At 31.8% G+C, this 19,316-nt stretch overlaps 1 protein-coding gene across 1 annotated transcript; it reads left to right on the forward strand.

Moving 5' to 3' along the window:
• Nucleotides 1–6,452: 6,452 nt before the first annotated feature.
• Nucleotides 6,453–14,698, forward strand: LOC139488922 (uncharacterized). The gene is made up of 6 exons (XM_071274895.1): nt 6,453–6,643; nt 8,369–8,543; nt 11,032–11,138; nt 12,348–12,491; nt 13,218–13,298; nt 14,519–14,698. Exons 1-6 carry the CDS (start codon nt 6,568–6,570, stop codon nt 14,614–14,616), a joined length of 681 nt encoding a protein of 226 aa, XP_071130996.1. The 5' UTR covers nt 6,453–6,567; the 3' UTR covers nt 14,617–14,698.
• The last annotated feature ends 4,618 nt before the right edge of the window (nt 14,699–19,316 follow it).

A 19,316-nucleotide genomic window follows, 5' to 3' on the forward strand; every position in this document is an offset into this window, starting at 1 on the left:
ATACCCTCGGGGTAGTATCATTCACCATGAGTGGCATCGACCCAGTGGTGTAATAGTTTCAATATGTCCCTTTCGTATATATAGATTATCATTTTATAAAAGCTGGTTGTATTATTCATCTTTTCTAAACTTGTTCTAAAATGTTTCGTAAAACGTTTAACTAATATTAAAATCGATAACATTGATGTTTCATTATATATTATGGTAATGCTGATAAAGATAATTACTTCATCACAGATGGATTTGACAGGATACGTAAGAGTACACATGTTATAGCTTTACTGTATAATTTGATGTCTAAGAAATTATAATAAAAGGAGTAATTTAAAATCAATGATAATGAATCGTTTATTTGAATCTAAACAAATTTTTCTAATAATAATTTCTATATTTTGTCGTTATCAATGTTATAACCATGGTGAATACCTATTGTTTTTATGATATCAGTTGTCCAGGTAAATACCTTTTAATAAGTAGGCCGTGTGCATTTATTTGCGCCAATATTTATTCCCTTAGTCGTTTCGTATTTTTTTTTAGAACCCCAGGCCTTTTCATATTTGGTTAATACTTCAAAAGATTTTTTAACAGACATGTAATTTTTATTGAATAACTGTGAGTCGTCTGCAAACTTATTCAATTTGGTTTCTAGAAGTTACCTATTTTATTCACCAGGCAGTATTATGCATTGAATGTCTTTTTCTGCCCTTATTGCACATGACAGACTGTAAAATATACAAAAAAGAGGTTATATGATACCCCTGCCTGGCTGACCTAACTACTGAAATAATTTATTTAATCCAACATATACTATTTGTCTCGTTGTCAGTTTTTTGTCTACTTAAAAAGTTATCAAAGGTACCAGAATTATGATTTAATACGCCAGACGCGCGTTTCATCTACATAAGACTCATCAGTGAAGCTCAGATCTAAATAGTTATAAAGCAAAACAAGTACAAAGTTGAAGAGCATTGGGGACCCAAACTTTTTAAAAGTTGTGCCAATACGGCTTCGGTAATCTACTCCTGGGGTAAGAACATCCTTAATTTATTCGAAAAATTCAAAGTTTTGTTCACAGGAAGTTTATAAAAATGACATTTTAATTGATATTCATGTCAACATCGATGTGCTGACTACTGGGCTGCTGATACCCTCGGGATCGAAACCTCCACCATGAGTGGCATCGACCCAGTGGTGTAATAGTTTCAATATGCCCATTTGGTATATATAGATTATCGTTATATAAAAGCTGGTTGTATTATTCATCGTTTCGTAAAGTTAAAATGTTTCGTAAAACGTTAAACTAATATTAAAATTGATAATATTGATGTTTCATTATATATTAAGGAAATACTGATAAAGATAATTAATAACTTCATCACAGTTGGATTTGACAGGATACGTAGGAGTACACATGTTATAAATTTACTGTATAATCTGATGTCTAAGAATTTACAATGAAGAGGAGTAATTTATAATCAATGATAATGATACGTTTATATGAATCTAAACACAATTTGTTCCTTGGTTAATCTACACATATCCACAAACGACAAAAAATAAACAACAATTAATAATTAAAATATGTTGACTTTATAGAAACATATCTTGTAGAACAAACTTCTTTTCCTTTTTTCATGCTCAAGTTTATTAATCACAGGCACATTATACTTTTAAAAGAAGTCGGGTTTTCTTTATGTCACTTTTGTTTAGATCAGCTCATTCATCTTATATTTCCTAAGGTTTGGGAGGTTAAATATTTTGACCTGGAGCATCGTTGAAGAGATAGATACTAATTATCGAAATGCGCATCTGGTGAATAGATATTGTTATATTAAAGTTGTTATTGTATTAAAGAATTTTATACAATTTTATCACACAATCAAGATCACTTTCCTTATGTCGCCTCTTTGTGGTGAAAAGAATTATTATAATTATATTTCTATCAAAAACATCTGCCTCTTCAATCTTTTTTACGGTAAATTTCTATTTAGTTGAAGTAGTTCTTGTATCTCGATATAAAGTAAAATAGCAAGATATAGAAAAACTCAAGGGAAAAGGCAAAACGGAATGTAATTTATCAAATTGCTAAATCAAAAGCTCAACCACATCAAATGGACCGAAAACAGCTGTGAAATTGTTAACAGAAGATTAATGATCCATTCAAAATAAATTAACGATCAAAGAACAAAAGATAACAAAAAATGATCAAAGTCATTCTTTGATCATTTGTTTTATCATATGTTCAAAAACTAAGATTTGTTTGTTCTGAAAATTAAATACAAGCGCATTCATCGGCATTATTGATTAAGTGAGAACAAATCATATACAGTAGCTCATGTATCTCTAAATGTTATGTTGATAAAAACAAATACATTGTCTCGTTGGTTTGATAGTTTATTTCAAACCAGAAGCAATGCAGCTTATAGGTACATGTAGATCATAAATATATACATGTATATCATAACAGAACATTTTAAATACAATCGAAGGCAAGACTTCATATTATAAATTATTAAAGGATTGTCATGAAAATTTTATATCAGTGGCTTATTTCAAATATTTTCCTAAATTAAACAATTCCGATACATTCTTTGTTGACAATAATTGAACAAATTTTAAAACAAATGCATTTGTATAATAATACCTTTTGATACACAATTTTCTTATATTGTCATATTTAGGACATTTTAAAATAAAATATAACTCATCCTCGATATCACCTTGGTAACATAAAATACAAAATCTTTCATTTCTTGCTTTTTTAGTATATCTACCATATTCAATATTCAATTTGTGTGAACACAGTTTATACTTGTTAAAAATCTCACACATTGTGGACTGGATATTTTTGTAAAAAAAAATGCCATTGAAAATTAACCACAAGATGTTTATAAATAGTACATTTTGATGATGAATCGAAAAACATATTTCTTTCCTGAAGAAAATGGTCAATTAGCCTTTGTTTGATTAAAATTTAAAAAAAAACTTCGCATAAAACATGCTGTGCATACCAAATATGACCAAAACCTAAGAATGTAACATACATTTAACATTATTAACCCATGATGACTTATTTCTTGATTCACACTCATCATACATATCATTATACATAGCACTAATCATACAATTTCTCGTCCATAATGGACGAATCCTATATTTTAATATTCTTACTTTACTAGATATCAACAAAAAGAATCTTCCCAACAGAGTAAACCACATATATCTTATTTTCCATACAGCAGTGATAAACTTTTTCTTCATTTGGCAGCAAATTCAACTGAGTTTGATTAAACTTTGCATTATAATACAACATAACACCCAGATACAAATAAAGATCAGAAACTTCAATAATTTCGCCATTATACCACATTAGTTTTGCTTGCGTTTACAATAAGTTTCCACTTTTTACAATAGTTATGTAGTAAATTCAACATATTTTGCAACCAATCAATAGTATCAGAAAATATAACAGTGTCATCTGCATACATCAATAAAAACAATGAAAGTTCTGTTATGTCTACTGGCAGACAAAAGCTATTAATAAACTAATTTTCAAAATCATTTAAAAATATTGAAAATAGTATGGGTGATAATGGTTTCCCTTGTAGTACTCCTTTTCCTACAGAAAACATGTCAGAAAATTCAACTTTAAATTTCAAACAGCTCATATAATTATCACATTAAGATTTAATAACTGAAAAATCTTACCACTAATACCACATTTTGCAATTTTATAATATAAAAAAAACATATTCCTTTATAATCTATAAAGCAACAACAAATGTTTATCTTCAATTTCAAATAATTGATCGGAAACCAAACTGAGCATCAGTTAAAATGTCATTTTCGTTAGCTCACAATGTGCGCCTTTCATTAATAATAGTAGTAAAAAAGTTTGCAGAAACAACTACTTAGTGCTATACCTCTATAATTATCAGTAGTATATACATTAATATTTTTATGCACAGGAATGAGTACTCGGTAAAGTAAAGATTGAACATGGACGAAGTTAAAAGAACATTTATGAGGATCATCTCATAACCAATGATATTAATTCGGTTATATTGATTTTATTTTTGCATCCAATTCTGGACAAGTAGTCGTTGAAATTATAATTCACATTTTATAGATAAAGTTAATAATAATCTGTTTATGGTTTCTCTTACATATATTCGAAGGTTTGAATTAATTACACGGATACAAAATTACCCAAACATATATTTTCGTTAATTTGTCAAAGTTTGCATAACTACATGTAGAAAATATATACTCCGTTGAACACACGTTAAATATCTTAATTCACCGCGTTTATGTCCGATTTTTTTAAACAACAAAATCCTTGAAAATTGCTTTCCGGTGATTACATATGAACTCACAGTAGTTTGAATCATTAAGATACATTTGAATTTACTGAGGATTATTTTGAATTCATTTGCAAATGGTATTTTCTGTAAAAACACTGTTCAGCACACTGTTTATATTTTAGATGGTTCCAAAATTTATACCACTCGCACTACTGTTATTGAACAACTACAATAAATTTACTTGGTACCAAAATAAGCGCCTATAAATCATTTTTACAAGCTATTCATTTGATATTTATTAAGTATGTTTTGCTATACACATACATGTGCACATCTTATACTTTAGTACCGACATGATTTATAACAATCGTTTCTAAAATTGTCCGTTTATTTTTGAAATTACAAAAAAACTAAGGTAAAACTCAATAAGGCAAAGTTGGCATTAAATGGATTCGGCTGTTGTATTCGTTTTCTTTGGTCATGTAGCTCTTTAATTGTTTCCGTTAGTAAAAATCTTAGCTTTTTTTTCAAATATTTTGCTATGAAGTCAACGTTGCTGATGCTAGTTAATCCAGAAAAGCGCTTTGAAATCATAAAATGAATATCACGTGTTGTTTTTATGTTTTATACTATAAGTTGTCTACGTTCATATCAGTAGATGTTGATATTTAAGCACCATGAAATATCAAAAAGTAGGGTACTGAAGGGTATTAAAATATCGATATCTACGGACATGAACGTATATACTGTGGATTCATTCCTGTTCGTTGGATACTAATTTTCGGGGATTTCGTTGGTACAGGGGAACCACGAATTTAAATGGTTAACGAATTACAAATTTTTAAAGGATATTATGTAGACTTTGCCAAAAATCCCAAAATTTAGCTATCCACAAATATGAAAGTTTCCTCAATCCACAAAAATTGGAGTTAAACGAAAATAAATGAATCCACAATAACGACTTTATCTCCTGTCATATTTTAAATCTGGCAATTCTCATAGACTAAATATTTAAAAACATACATCATGGGTAATCTACAAACTTCGATAGTTCACAAAAAGCAACCATGGAACTCAGGAAAACGCGTCTGAAGTTACCCAAAGAAATGGATAGCAACGTCCGGTTATATGGGTCAGCAACAACATCGGAGCTAGCTGTGTGTCATACGAAGCTCGTCGAAATATTTTCTTTACATTTCTGTATGTCTAGGGCATTGTTAAACAAGTGTTCGTAGATCCGTTTCGTATTTGAATTGTTCGTGTTACAATTGGTGTCTCTTTTGACACACACTGAGCATAGTTTTAATCTTATGGTTACCTTCAGTGAACTATTTACATATCATCAAACAAGGAGACTAAAGTACTATGTATAAATGTGTGGAAGATATATTGCCGCAAAAGTGGCAAAAGTCGCTGCTTATAAAACTCTTTGTTCTGATAAATAATCAATAACTGGTAAGCATTGAAATTGATAATACTAGAATTTGATCTACAAGCATTACGGGTATTTAAGAAGTGGTGTTTCAATTGCAAAAATTATGCATTATGTTTCTGTTATATATAAATATAGGAAGATGTGGTGTAAGTGCCAATGATACAACTCTCCACCCAAATAACAATTTATAAAAGTAAACCAATATAGGTCAATGTACGGCCTTCAACACGGAGCCTTGGCTAACAACAAACAAAAAGCTATAACGGGCTCCAAAATTACTAGTGTAAAACCTTTCAAACGGAAAAAACCAACGGTCTAATCTATATGAAAAACGAGAAACGAGAAACACGTATAAATTACACAAACAAACGACAACTACTGTACATCAGATTCCTGACTTAGGACAGGTGCAAACATTTGCAGCGGGATTAAACGTTTTAATGGTACCAAACCTTCTCCCTTTTTTGTGTTTTTTTTATCGATAGTCAATTAAACTAGCATCTTGTTTTTACAAATTAGATATGTGTTGTATCTCATGGCTTTTTTATATTTTGAAATAGTTACTAGTATTTGTAATTGTGGTTGACTTACAAAAATTCAGTCAAAAGTGTTGTTTTATATTTCTAATGATGTGTATCGATTTTTGACTAGTAATTTTATTGAAACAAAATAGATAAAAATGTGTTAACGTGTATTGTATAGTGGTATGTATGCGTAGGAAGTTCTAATCGTCACATCTGCACAAAAGAGAAACAATTAACATTAAAATCAGTTGATATAGTAAGCAGATTAATAGTCAATTGAAAGAATTGAGAGAGAGAAGTAGAGATGTCGTATAGAAAAGATAACAATCGCTGGCAAAATATGATTTATTTGGTATTCGTCTTTTTTACAATGTCTGCAGGTAAGATTTTTTATTTGATATTTAGTAATAATAAAATAAATATGGTCAACTTGTATGTAAAATACCAACACATGTATAGTTTTCCTTCAGTTTTGAGTCTTGGTAAAGTGTGTAAATGACAAAAACTATAAATATGATGCTACTTTGCATATTGACATCACTAGCAAATAGAGTTTAAACAAAAAGAAATCTTCATTTGAATCGTCGTAAAGATTAAAATTATATTAATAGACCATTTAGGCATTTCCATATTTATTTTATAGTCAGTGTTTTGAACCACTGGTCCAACTAATCTCTCCGAAATTTTCGAGCTTTCAATGAATATAATTCGATCTTTATATCTATTTTGTACTGGCATGCACATGTGGCGATTGTTTGAGTAGAAGTTGCGGTTTCAATTTTTGTAAGCATTTCCATCCAGAATTATATCTCATGTTGCAGAGCTTCACTTCCTTGACTAGATGTTGATATATCTTAATCATGTTAATGTCCTTTTTTAAATCAGTCTATCAATGTTTTATCAGATTTATGAATTTCAAATATTTTCGGCCCTGACCATCACTGAGGAGACGGCGGACATTATTATGAGAATGCGCGTTTAGTTCATGAACACTGAAACCGTAAATGTTATCATATCTCTATTTAATATCGAAGATACCTCTCCACAACGAAGGCGCCACTGAATTTGATAGAAGTAACGGTGCGTCCATTCCCATTTACAATTATGAACAATACTCAGTTATCACCTATAAAGTAGAGTATGTTTCAACCAATGTGGCCAATTAATGATTAAACATGCACTTGGCGACAGTACCTAGAAACAATGATCTCCGAGTTTTTTATGCATGATATTTATACAACTAAAAACAATAAATTTAAAGCTGACATCTTTGGGGAAAATGACTGTGTTGTAAGTGACCACAGGAGTTCATATCAGACAGAGGTAATGGCGATCATTTGCGTAATTCTATCCACTATTAGATTCACAAACGGATTTTGTCGTTTTTGTAAGACATATTTTCTGACATGTTGCATAATTTTCAATCTACAGTTAATTTACATGTCGTAATAATTTAAAGCCTTACATTGACTAAAACCATACTTGTACATTTCTGCAAAACACTTGGGACAGGATATTGGGGTAAAGCTTTGCAAAATGTTTAACTAATTGAAAGAATAGGAAAACAAGTATTTGAAGTGTTTGTGAGAAAACAATTCTGTGAATAATGCTATGCATAAGATTCAAAATGCCAAAGTTGGTCAGGGCCGAAAATATTTGAAATTATCTTGTTCTATATTGAAAGGATATTAAGATATCATATAACAAAATTCTTTGTATACAGTTATTGAATAGCATTAGCAGCAGACGACAAAAAGCTGCAATTTTCTTTCATTCGAATCTTCTATTTCAAAGCATCAAATCACCCCCAGTTTTTTGTTGGGTTCGTGTTGCTTATTCTTTAGTTTTATATGTTGTGTCATGTGTACTATTGTTTATCTGTTTGTCTTTTTCATTTAAAGCCATGACGTTTTCAGTTTATTTTCGATTTATGTGTTTGACTGTCCCTCTGGTATCTTTCATCCCTCTTTTCTAACTCGACTATTAAACCAAACTACATTATACTGAATAATAAAAATCGTGACTACGTCTGGTACCTGGGTACACTGAATATTGGAATTCCTAAATAAATTATCACAAGACTACGCAATTAGTTTAAATTTCAGATGCTAATTGTCCGGGAGGACTTCCAGCAGATCTACAAAACAGCATGTGGATTGATGGATCAAACACATTAACATTTGGAACCACAACTTTCTCTGGATTTATTTTCGAAGACATGGGAACAATATTTGATGCATTTACTTGTATTAGTAACACAGATAATGTATATGTCTTTGGGTAATGTATTATTTATTTTACATGGAGTTTTTATCAAGCTCGCTGATTCATTAGTAATGCCATTCATCTTCAATCGTTATCAAAATTAATGTTTTAAACATTGGACACGCATTACATCTATCATGCTTAAGTATGGTATGAATTCATTGTACTTTTATGTGCTTTTATTAATCTAGCATATGATAAAATCTGCTCAGCATACGCCTAATTATAAGGCTGATTCCGAAATGATAGTGCATAATCCAGGTCATGAAATTATTTCAGAATAAATTAAACTCTTTTAATCATATACTAAATTCATGAATGTGACCTACCGAATTAGATTATTTACCGGGTTTGTAAAATGAGCAACACGGCAGGTGTCACATGTTGAGTAGGATCCGCTTAATCTGCCAGAGTACCTGAGACCACCCCAGGTTTTTTACAGGGTTTGTGTTGCTTAGTCTTTTGTTATTATTTGTATGTTTGCCTTTTTCATTTTTAGCCATGGCGTTGTCAGCTTATTTTCTATCTGTGAGTTTGAATGTCCCTCTGGTATCGTTCGTCCCTCTTTTCTTCAGTATATGCTTCATTCATTTACGCATAATTTAAATTTGATAAAGTATAAACTGTATTGCTGATTTTAAAGGAAATGTCATCCAATGAGTGCATTCTTTCCTCATTGTTTGATGGCCGTAAGGTGACCCATAGTTGTCATTTTTTTTGTCATTGTGTATCATTGGCAATCAATCCACATCGTCATTTTAATATTGACATACCAATTCCAAGAGGGATAACTATTTTAAATCGAAGCACTTCTAGACTATACGATAAACATGTACGTTTTGTATCAGCTTATTCAGAATGCCATACAATTATCATAATGTACTTTTTACATGACTGTATTGTATATACATGTCATGAGCTCCGGTACAATGTTAAATAAAGGATGAGTATGTACAGTATCCAGTCATCCTGGTGTAATGTTATTAAAGGTGGACTGAAATGCTTAATGTATTTGGGTCAATTTCCCGCATAGACACAGGCAATTAGTGTGTTCGTCTTTATTCTGCATTTATAATTTTTTCTAAGTTTTATTGCGTGTTCAACATTCCCACAAAAAAAAATACAGAACAAAGACAATCATGCAGACCAAAGTTATTCAAGGTATGGTAAAATGGTAGGAGTGATCTGACTAAGATATTCCCTGTTTAGCACACCAGAGTTGGGATGTATTTCAAAAATAAAATTTTCAGTTATATGTGTTAGCAAGCTCGTAAAGAGTTACAAAAAGACTTTTATTTAGTTAATAATTGTACCAAGAAACCAAGGTCATAGACATATCTTTCCGTTTGTTTTCGTACAACATCTTTTAATACCTTTCTTTTCATACTTCAAATTTGATTTTCAAAATTCTATCTGACAGATTTCTGTCAATTCTTTAAAAAAAACTATTATCATCGGCAATCTAAGCAAATTTTGGCAATTTGAATAGCTTGTACGTACTGATCATTTGAATTATATAAGTTACGTGTTGTTATTAAATTAGCAACACGACGGTGCCATATGTGGAGCAGGATCTGCTTACCCTTCCGGAGCATCTGATATCACTCACTCCAGTTTTTGGTTGGATTCGTGTTGCTTAGTCTTTAGTTTTCTCTTTTTGTACATTCCGCCACTGTAATATTGTACTATGGTCATTGTGTGTAAACTGCTCATTCAGTTGTGCTTATGCGCCTAGTCTATAGAGTCTCTGGACGTTATTTTGTTTTTCTTTGTTGACATAGGTATTTGTTTAATAGTGATTACGATTATAATAAAATCAACGGTACCAATTTTGTTGCACCAGATGCGCATTTCGACAATACATGTCTCTTCAGTGATGCTCGTGGCCAAAATATTTGAAATCCAAAGCTTATATAAAACATGAAGAGCAAAAGGACATGAGGATGAATGCTATACTCAAATTTATGACAGTTTCATGTTTTTGATTATCTTTTTGTTTTTGTTTTTCCTTACACATTGTTGTCGACAAAATGACATTTCATGCAAGTAAAATATTTAGTTAATTATATAAACAAGATTGTCATTGTCTACATAATTATGTAAATGCATGTATATAGTACAAAATATGACAGTTGTTTTTCATTCGTTTGTTGTGTTTTAGGTTTTTTTTTCTTGTGATAAGAGACTTTCGGTGGAGAAGGATTACATAGGCTGTGTCTGTTGCCCAATCCAATTCAATTTGTTTGAATTAAATATACTGTTAAAACTGAACTAGATTACAATTTTGAATTTTACTTTAATATCGATATTTATGATTTTTTATTCTTATGTAGTTTTCTAAGCTTCTCTCTTGATATGCATAGATAAACATTTGTGTCACTGAGGTATATTAATGTTGCCTTACTCTATTTATAACAAAATAAATAGTACAAGACAATGTTTGTACAAAAATAATCGTTTAAAAAGAAATTAACGCATAAATTGTTTGTTTTATTTTCTCTAGAAGTGATAATAGCGTTTCGACACCATTGAGTGCCCCTCATTACTATTATCTGTGTATGAGGATAACGAAAGTTACAGACAATTCATATTATTATTACTTATTAGGAGGTAGGATCAATTTATTGTTAACTTATAATTCACAAAACTGATAACATAAATACCAATAGGGCATTTATTATCTCGACTAAAACTTACTAACATAATATATGATAGCTTTTTAATTGAGCTGAAAAAAACAAATTGGTTGATTTGAAAAAAAAACCTGAGGAATTGGTGGAGACAAGTTTTTTTTATATATAAATATGCCCAGGACAAGAAGCTCATTACTTACCAAGTAAATACAAATTTTGAACAAGAACACAAAAGGCATCGTAGATATTTAGACGAATATATATATATAAAAGAAATTATGATATGATTGCCAATGACACAACTCGTCACAAAAGACCAAATTACACAGACATTAACAACTTTAGGTACCTGAAGGGCCTTCGACAAAGAACAAAGCCATACCGAATAGTCCGATACAAAAGGCCCGAACTGATGAATGGAAAACTATTCAAACGAGAAGACTAACGGCCAAATAAACGTACAAAAAATGAACAAAACACAAATATGTAACACAGCAGCAAACCACCACCACTGAATTACAGGCTCCTGACTTGATATAGTTCCGTGCATAGAATATAGGGCGGGGTTAAACATGTAAGCGTGATCCAAACCCTGATCCTAACCAAGTAAATTTGTGTAACAGTTTAACATTAAATCAAACTATGAAATCAGTTGAACAAAGGGGTAACTCATCAGATAGATACAAATAGAAATACATCTTACAAAACTACATACGCTGTCTTCGATAATACTGTTTAGGTTCTTCCATCTTGTACATACATACCTACTAGTAATGTGTAGGTTCCTGTATACCAGGTCTTGAACCAAAGTATTCAAAGATGTAAAGGCGACGATATATATACTAGTATGTCATTAGTTACAATTATAATGTAGAATTTGTTAAAACGAAAGTTTCATGACTTGTAGAAAATCGTTTAAGATATCAGTCTTGTATATTTTCATAGTTTTCGTCAAAATTGATCCTGAAAAGAAATTTATCAATTTGAAAACAAAGTCATGTCGCCGTTTATCTCCATAAATACTTTTAGAAACACTTATATAGAAGTAAGACGAACGACTGATATCTTAATATTAGCGATATATGTATTTTACAAGAAATATACATACTTTCTAGATATTAAGAATAAGAGATAAAAAAACGATGTCTTTACCAAACTTAGACATTTTATAATTCAATGTTTCCAGAAGAAAGTACTGGTACAACTCCAGTGGTAAGAGCTACAAAGAGTAGCGTCACACATTCTGAATCCCGTTTGCTTCCAACATGTGATATTTGTAGTGACAATAATGACGGAAATACGGAAGCATTTTTTCTTCGAAGATCGACAGGTACTATAATTATTCGATGTTTTAGTTCAACATTATACAATTCTGTTTCCTTTTTAAATATATGCTGCATGGGCAAGGTTCCTTACTATTCTAAAGATGTACATGCACGACCAGTTGTGCCTCGTTTGGCCAAAATTTTAGAACAAACTAAAAAGTTACCTTACATAATCTTTAATTTGATTTAACTTCTGTTTTAACATAGATACAAATTCATAATTAAACAAGTTACATTTACAACAAATCAAGCCGAATCGGGTATACATATTTTGCAACATTTCTTGATTTTCCTTTATCTTTCACCTGTCTACTATGAGTCGGTTAATTTTGAAAAGTTTTTTGCGTAATTTTGATTTATTATAATTCTTTGGATACCAATTGTCGTTCATGTCGTATGTAAAAGTAAGCCACGATTTTAAATGTTTATCTAAATACGAACTGTCTGACAGGTTATACGGACAAAATCCGACATAAATATCTACGAAGACAACATGTTTTTTAATCCAAAATAATTGATACCGACACAAATAAATGAGTCATTAGTATATTGTAAATGTACATATTAAAGTGTAATACGTGACATCGAGTTGAAGTTTTAAGTATATTGATTCAAAGCTATTGGAGCTGAAAGTTCTACGAACATTCAAAAATAAAGTGATATTTAAGATATTGAGCTATTCACAATGTTTTCCTTGTAAATAAATGATGATTTGATTTCTATAATTACAGTTCCGTCTGTGCCATCAGTGACAGCAGATCCAATTTGTTTACCGTGTAATACGACACAGGCAGAGTGTGATCTCAGAGCAGGTAATACCGTATGTTTGATAACATACCACCATAAGCAAAATACTATTAAATGTACTTTTATGGGTGAAGTATGAGGCTTTGGATATTCAAACTATAAAAGTAATAAATCAAATAAATTCGGCAAAAATAATTTTTCGTGAACATGTAGTATCGAGAGACTATTCTTTTTTTTTGTTTGACTTATCAAATGATGAGGGTTTTGCTCATTGCTGAAGGCAGTGCGGGGTATTGTAATCATTCCCATATTTGTTCATTGAACTTTTATGTTTAATTATTGTCTCCTCTGTCATTTTTATTTTTAAGGGCCCCAAAAATTACTAGGGGCCAGTTGAAGGACACCTCCGGGTGCGGGAATTTCTCGCTACATTGAGGACCTGTTGGTGACCTTCTGCTGTTGTTTTTTTCTATGGTCGGGTTGTTGTCTCTTTGGCACATTCCCCATTTCCATTCTCAATTTTACTAGTATAAAATCATTTAAACAGAACAAAACAACGGTCTTATATATGTACAAAACGAGGAACGAGAAATGCTTATGAACCACATCAACACAATGCTGATTTAGTAATAAGAAGAACTAAAATGGCTTGGATGACGGAGTAGAAAACATTTGCGCAAGCTTTGCGTCTGTTTGTTGTTACTAATTTAGTCTAGTTTGATTTGAATAAAAGGATAAAAAAACAGACGTTTATTGAAATTGGAGTTTTACGTACTCTGCACTCTACAATATTAAGCAGTCTTCCAATATTTGTTTGTTTGGTCTGTATGTTGAATGAAGCACTTAACAATGACATAACTCATTTAATTATTCCTTCCCTGAAAAGACATAAACTATTTGTCACTCAAAGCTAAACAAACTTTGAATTTTTCGAAAAACTAAGGATGTTCTTACCCCAGGAGTAGATTACCTTAGCCGTATTTGGCACAATTTTTTGGAATTTTGGATCCTCAATGCTCTTCAACTTTGTATTTATCTGGCTTTTTAACTATTTTGATCTGAGAGTCACTGATGAGTCTTATGTAGACGAATCGCGCGTCTGGCGTATAAAATTATAATCCTGGTACTTTTGATAACTATTAACAGAAATAAGAAAATATGTCCATCACAAATTATGGTGTTCTTCATTTATTATGCTATTGGTAAAGTAGAATGGACGATGTTATGATATGGTTATATTGTATTTATTTATTTTGTGTCATTTCAACTATATATCGTATTTTAGAACCAACAACACCTGCTGAAATTACAACGCCTGCACCAAAGACAACAACTCGTGGTCATCACGGTCATTGCAGGAAGAGACATCACGGACATCCTTAGTTTCATCACATGAGAGGATAGTCGATAACTTATCCAAATATGTGGATAAAAATAAGTCAAATAATAAAAATTTGATTTCATAGTTTTATTTCTTTTCAATCGAGTTATTGTCAGAGCCTGGTGTTTTTTAATAGTTCGTACTTGAAACAAACTTATTTGTATTAATGCAAATACCACATCGTTAATTTGTGTGTTACAAAACGGTCTTTATGTGTTATCTTCCATCGGAAACTTAAAGTACCGCATGCCTTGCGGAATGCAAGGACCGACAGAAAATTCAGATAAACGTATAAGTAAAATGCCTAGTATATCAATTGACAATTAAGGTGAAGTGAATGATTTGAACAATAATTGGATTGTGTTGATACGGTTTTCTCTACTTGCTTACACTTATCATATCATTTGAACATAAGGTAGATGGCTGTCATTTGGCAAAAACACTTCATTGCCTAATTTCTACATAATTCGTTTGTTCAATTAGCCTTAACAGTACAACCATTTTTAACTTGTACCATTGCAGTGTACATAAAACGTACGTAGTGTTAGATCAAATGTTCACTCTTAACACAGGCAGTGTTTGTGTGCATCACAACAGAAAGTATTACACAAAATTTCACATCTTAACAATTAAAAATGAGCGAAACATACTTGCGGGACACTCAAACTAGTCAATCAAAAATAAACTGATAACGCTTTGGCAAACATGAAATAAGACACAACTTAGAAAACCACAGATAAGGCAACACGATCCTCATCAAAACTTTGGGGTCATCTCAGGTGCTCCGGAGGTGTAAGTAGAATGTGCGTCACATGTGGCACCCGTCGTTTGGCTAATGTAAGGACAAACACTGTTACTAATCTAATTTGGCTGGTCACATTCTTGAAAAGTGGACAGAATTACAGGTTACAACACTCGCAACAAATCCGTTATCATCTGTGATACGTATATTTCATAACAGTAAACCGACTCGTGATAGGGTCAATAAAACTTACGATAAGCAGTTCATTCCCCGTACCGTAAGTCTACAAATGTGAATATGTACCTATAATGTTCGTAATAAATCAAAATGAACCAGATATGTAACATGAAAGTGAAAGTTTAATTTACAATTGTGAAGCCGGTCGTAATTGATGCATTAACTAAGACTTTATCAGAAACATTGCACTCTAAATATTATGCTTGGTTAGATCCCTCATGTTTTGGTCGTTGCACGTTCCTTCAAATAATACGGATATCCTTGTTTGTCCTAAGCCATATTAATGCCGAATTGAGTAGAAGGTTTGCAACTGTAAATAATGGTATTTCGACTATGTTGTGTCATTGGTATATTGCTTTATCTGATGCTGAACCAGTAGTCTTTGTTTTGTGTAGAGACATAGGTGACCGAGTGGTCTTAATAGTTTAAACAATGTTTCACTAGCGAGCCAAACATTCGACTTCGAATTCGACTCTAATGTGTATTTTTCTAGAATGTCTGTTTTAGTTCTAGGTTTTTATTGTGCATTCTGATTTCTTCTGCTATGGTCATCAGTGCTGAAAATGACCAATCAATCAATACATTTTATTTACTATACTTCAAATGCAAGGCTTAATAAATACACAAAGTAAACAAAAAAGATACAACATGTTCAGTCACGGATTTAAATTAAAATACAATAACAGTGAACCACACTGAAATACTAAGGATGGAAGTAATTTGTTGAGTACATTATATTTTCGATATTTATTGAAAGATCCTAGTGGAGGCCTTTCAACAGCAAATTAATTCATTGCGGATACTTATTAACTCAAAGAACCTATGTATATTGACCACCTGAATATATTAAAAAACGACTCTAAGCAGTTTGGTTTTAAAACAAGGATTCTTCTAAAAGCCTATATTATGAACATGATAACATTGGGAATGGAAAATGGGAAAGTGTCAAAGAGACAACAACCCTAGCATAGATAGTACTGCAACCAGAGTTCATTTTCTAAAACTTTAATGGTCCGGAAGAACACACACCTAAATTATATATCGATGGAAAAAGGAAAACGGGTACAATATACAAATATATCATGCTTACAAGGGGTATTTGCCAAAATACCGGTTGAGAGTTACAAATTTCCAGAGCCGTTAGGCGAGGGAAATTTGATTACCTCGACACCGGTATTTTTGGCAAATACCCCTTGTAAGCATGATATATTTGTTTAATTCCACCGAATGTTCCACCTCAGAAAGTTTATTATAATCAGGTATCATATGAAATTTCGACTTGAATGTATAATTTTTGTATTAGCTGTGCTCTTTGCGAAGTCAAATAGTATTGACTGTATAATCATTTCTTATCATTTTTTTTTATGTACAGTCACTGACTGTATACATATCTCCCTTTTTATGATAATAAGCTGGTTATCGGCTGACTACTTCACTTTGTTCATCAGTTTCAGTGAAGCGTAATACAAGTGGATTCCAGTTTTATGTGACCGGTTGACAATTCGTTTCCGTTGAGTTTTATTTATGACGTCATTCCCGGAATTTGTACGTCATTCGCTCCAAATTCAATAATGATGCTTTTTATCCTAAATATTTCATCTGGAACCATATATTTAGAATGACCATGAATTTGTCATATTAAAATAGAAATAATTCATTGAGTTATTTTTAGACATGGTATTCCCCATCTGCCATGGTATTTGCTAGGGTATTTCCCATCTACCGTGGTATTTGTTAGCAAATACCCCGGCACATGGAATTCCCTAATGGCAAATACCCCGGCAGAGAAAAGAAAATCTCAATATATAGAAATTGGTGAAAAATACCATGTTTCTCATCCAATCAAAATACAGCATTATTACATAAGGTGGAATTATAAGAAAAAATGGGTCGTAAAAATCCAGAGTGGTCAAATTTTTGTGAAATTGAGATTAAAGGTCAGACCTAAAAATATCAATATTTCGACCACAAGGACAAAAAGGAGAAATTTTCTGATATTTATTCAACAGAATGCTACAAAAACGATTCAATCATAAGCTTATGCTATTAAGGATGTTAAAACGACAAATTTGACAACTAATATGAAGAGCTGCCATTACAAAATAGCGTTGATTCTAACCTCCTGATTTTTTTCCATTTATGAATTAGCAAAAGAAGAAGTGGCCTTGACCTTTTCACATCCATAAACTCACATATTGCGTATGGTGTTTCTATACAGTATATTACAGAATTATTTTCTAAACTATAAAACATCAGTTTATCAAATTATTTCAATATTTTTTCTATCTTTGAAAAAAAAATTCTAGCGCTGAAACAGTGTTTTTAATTTTGCATCTAAAAGCTTGGGTATTTTGTGAAAATTAGTATCTAGTTATAGATAAATACATACATGTATTGTGTATTTGCAAAGTCTGGACAGATCAGTTTTGACACAAAATATACCATAATCACCCGAGGCGAATGCGAGGTTTGAAAATCATAAGTGTTACTTGCCTTGATTAGGGGTTTAGTTGAGTGTAAAACAAAGTCAGTTTGGTGCATGCACATTGTCTTAGTGGGATAATCCTGGTATAAAAGTTAACTCATAATTTTTTTTAGGGAAGGATTAAAATTTATACAATGTAATGCCAACTTTCTAATGTTGTGTAATTCAAAATCAGTCACTCATGATTCCGATATAACTTTTAAAAGCGACACACAATACCTCAAGTATTCATTAAATATGGACATAAATCAATCTCTTAGTAATTATAAATGGATTCAGTACGCGTATTAGCACTACAACACACTTCCCTTTTTTTACAAGAACAAGTTTGGTGCAGGACAGAGTTTGTTCAAAGCAAACAGTGTTTGAGTACAAATGCCATCTTGAGCGTAAATACCGTCTTGATTAGGTCAAACTGGTCAGATATAGTCTTACCTTTGCATAGGAAACACAAAATCAACGTGAGTACAACGTATCGATCAATGTTCGTGACTCATATTCCCATATGCATATGCATGATATATCTGCACGGCCAATCCCAAATGTAATGGGGCGAATGTTGATACAGAAACGATTGATTTTGTAGTAGCCATACATTTACGAATATTTTTTTATCTTTAGGGACAATATACGGTTCAGAAGCGCTATTGTGTTATTTTTCATCAATTAACTAATAAATGAACTTAGAAGCCTAGGCTCCGTGTTGAAGACCGGACCGTGACCTATAATGGTTTACTTTTATAAATTGTGACTTGGATGGTGTGTTGTATCATTGGCACTCATACCACATCTTCCTATATCTATTAAGAAGCTATGCGGGCATCATTTCCATAGAAATACTCAAACGAGGACATAGCTCATAAGAGCACTGGTGGCAGAATGAAGTAATTGTTCTTCTTTTTATGTATCCTTGATATTTTCAGACACACTTTGGTGTAATTCTGAAAGTCTTAACAGAGACTTCAATTTTCTCGCAGCAGATATGACATCCCCTATACTGATTTCAGAGCTGAACTCTATATTTCATATCCTTGGCCCTACTGTGTCTGAATTGTAAGGCGTCACAATATCTATTTAGTTCTCGAGTTTAGCAGTTTGGTAAGCATCAGAGACAATCTTGGGTAAAAGTTATCGGAATATGTAGAGCATGTGCTACATGAGAAAGGCTTTTCTTATGGAAGAACAGATCATCACTAACAATCGTTATCAATGAACTGACAGCAAGTTCAAATTCTATT

The sequence above is a fragment of the Mytilus edulis genome, chromosome 9 (assembly GCF_963676685.1).
Source record: "Mytilus edulis chromosome 9, xbMytEdul2.2, whole genome shotgun sequence".
In the NCBI taxonomy this organism is placed as follows: Eukaryota; Metazoa; Mollusca; class Bivalvia; order Mytilida; family Mytilidae; genus Mytilus; species Mytilus edulis.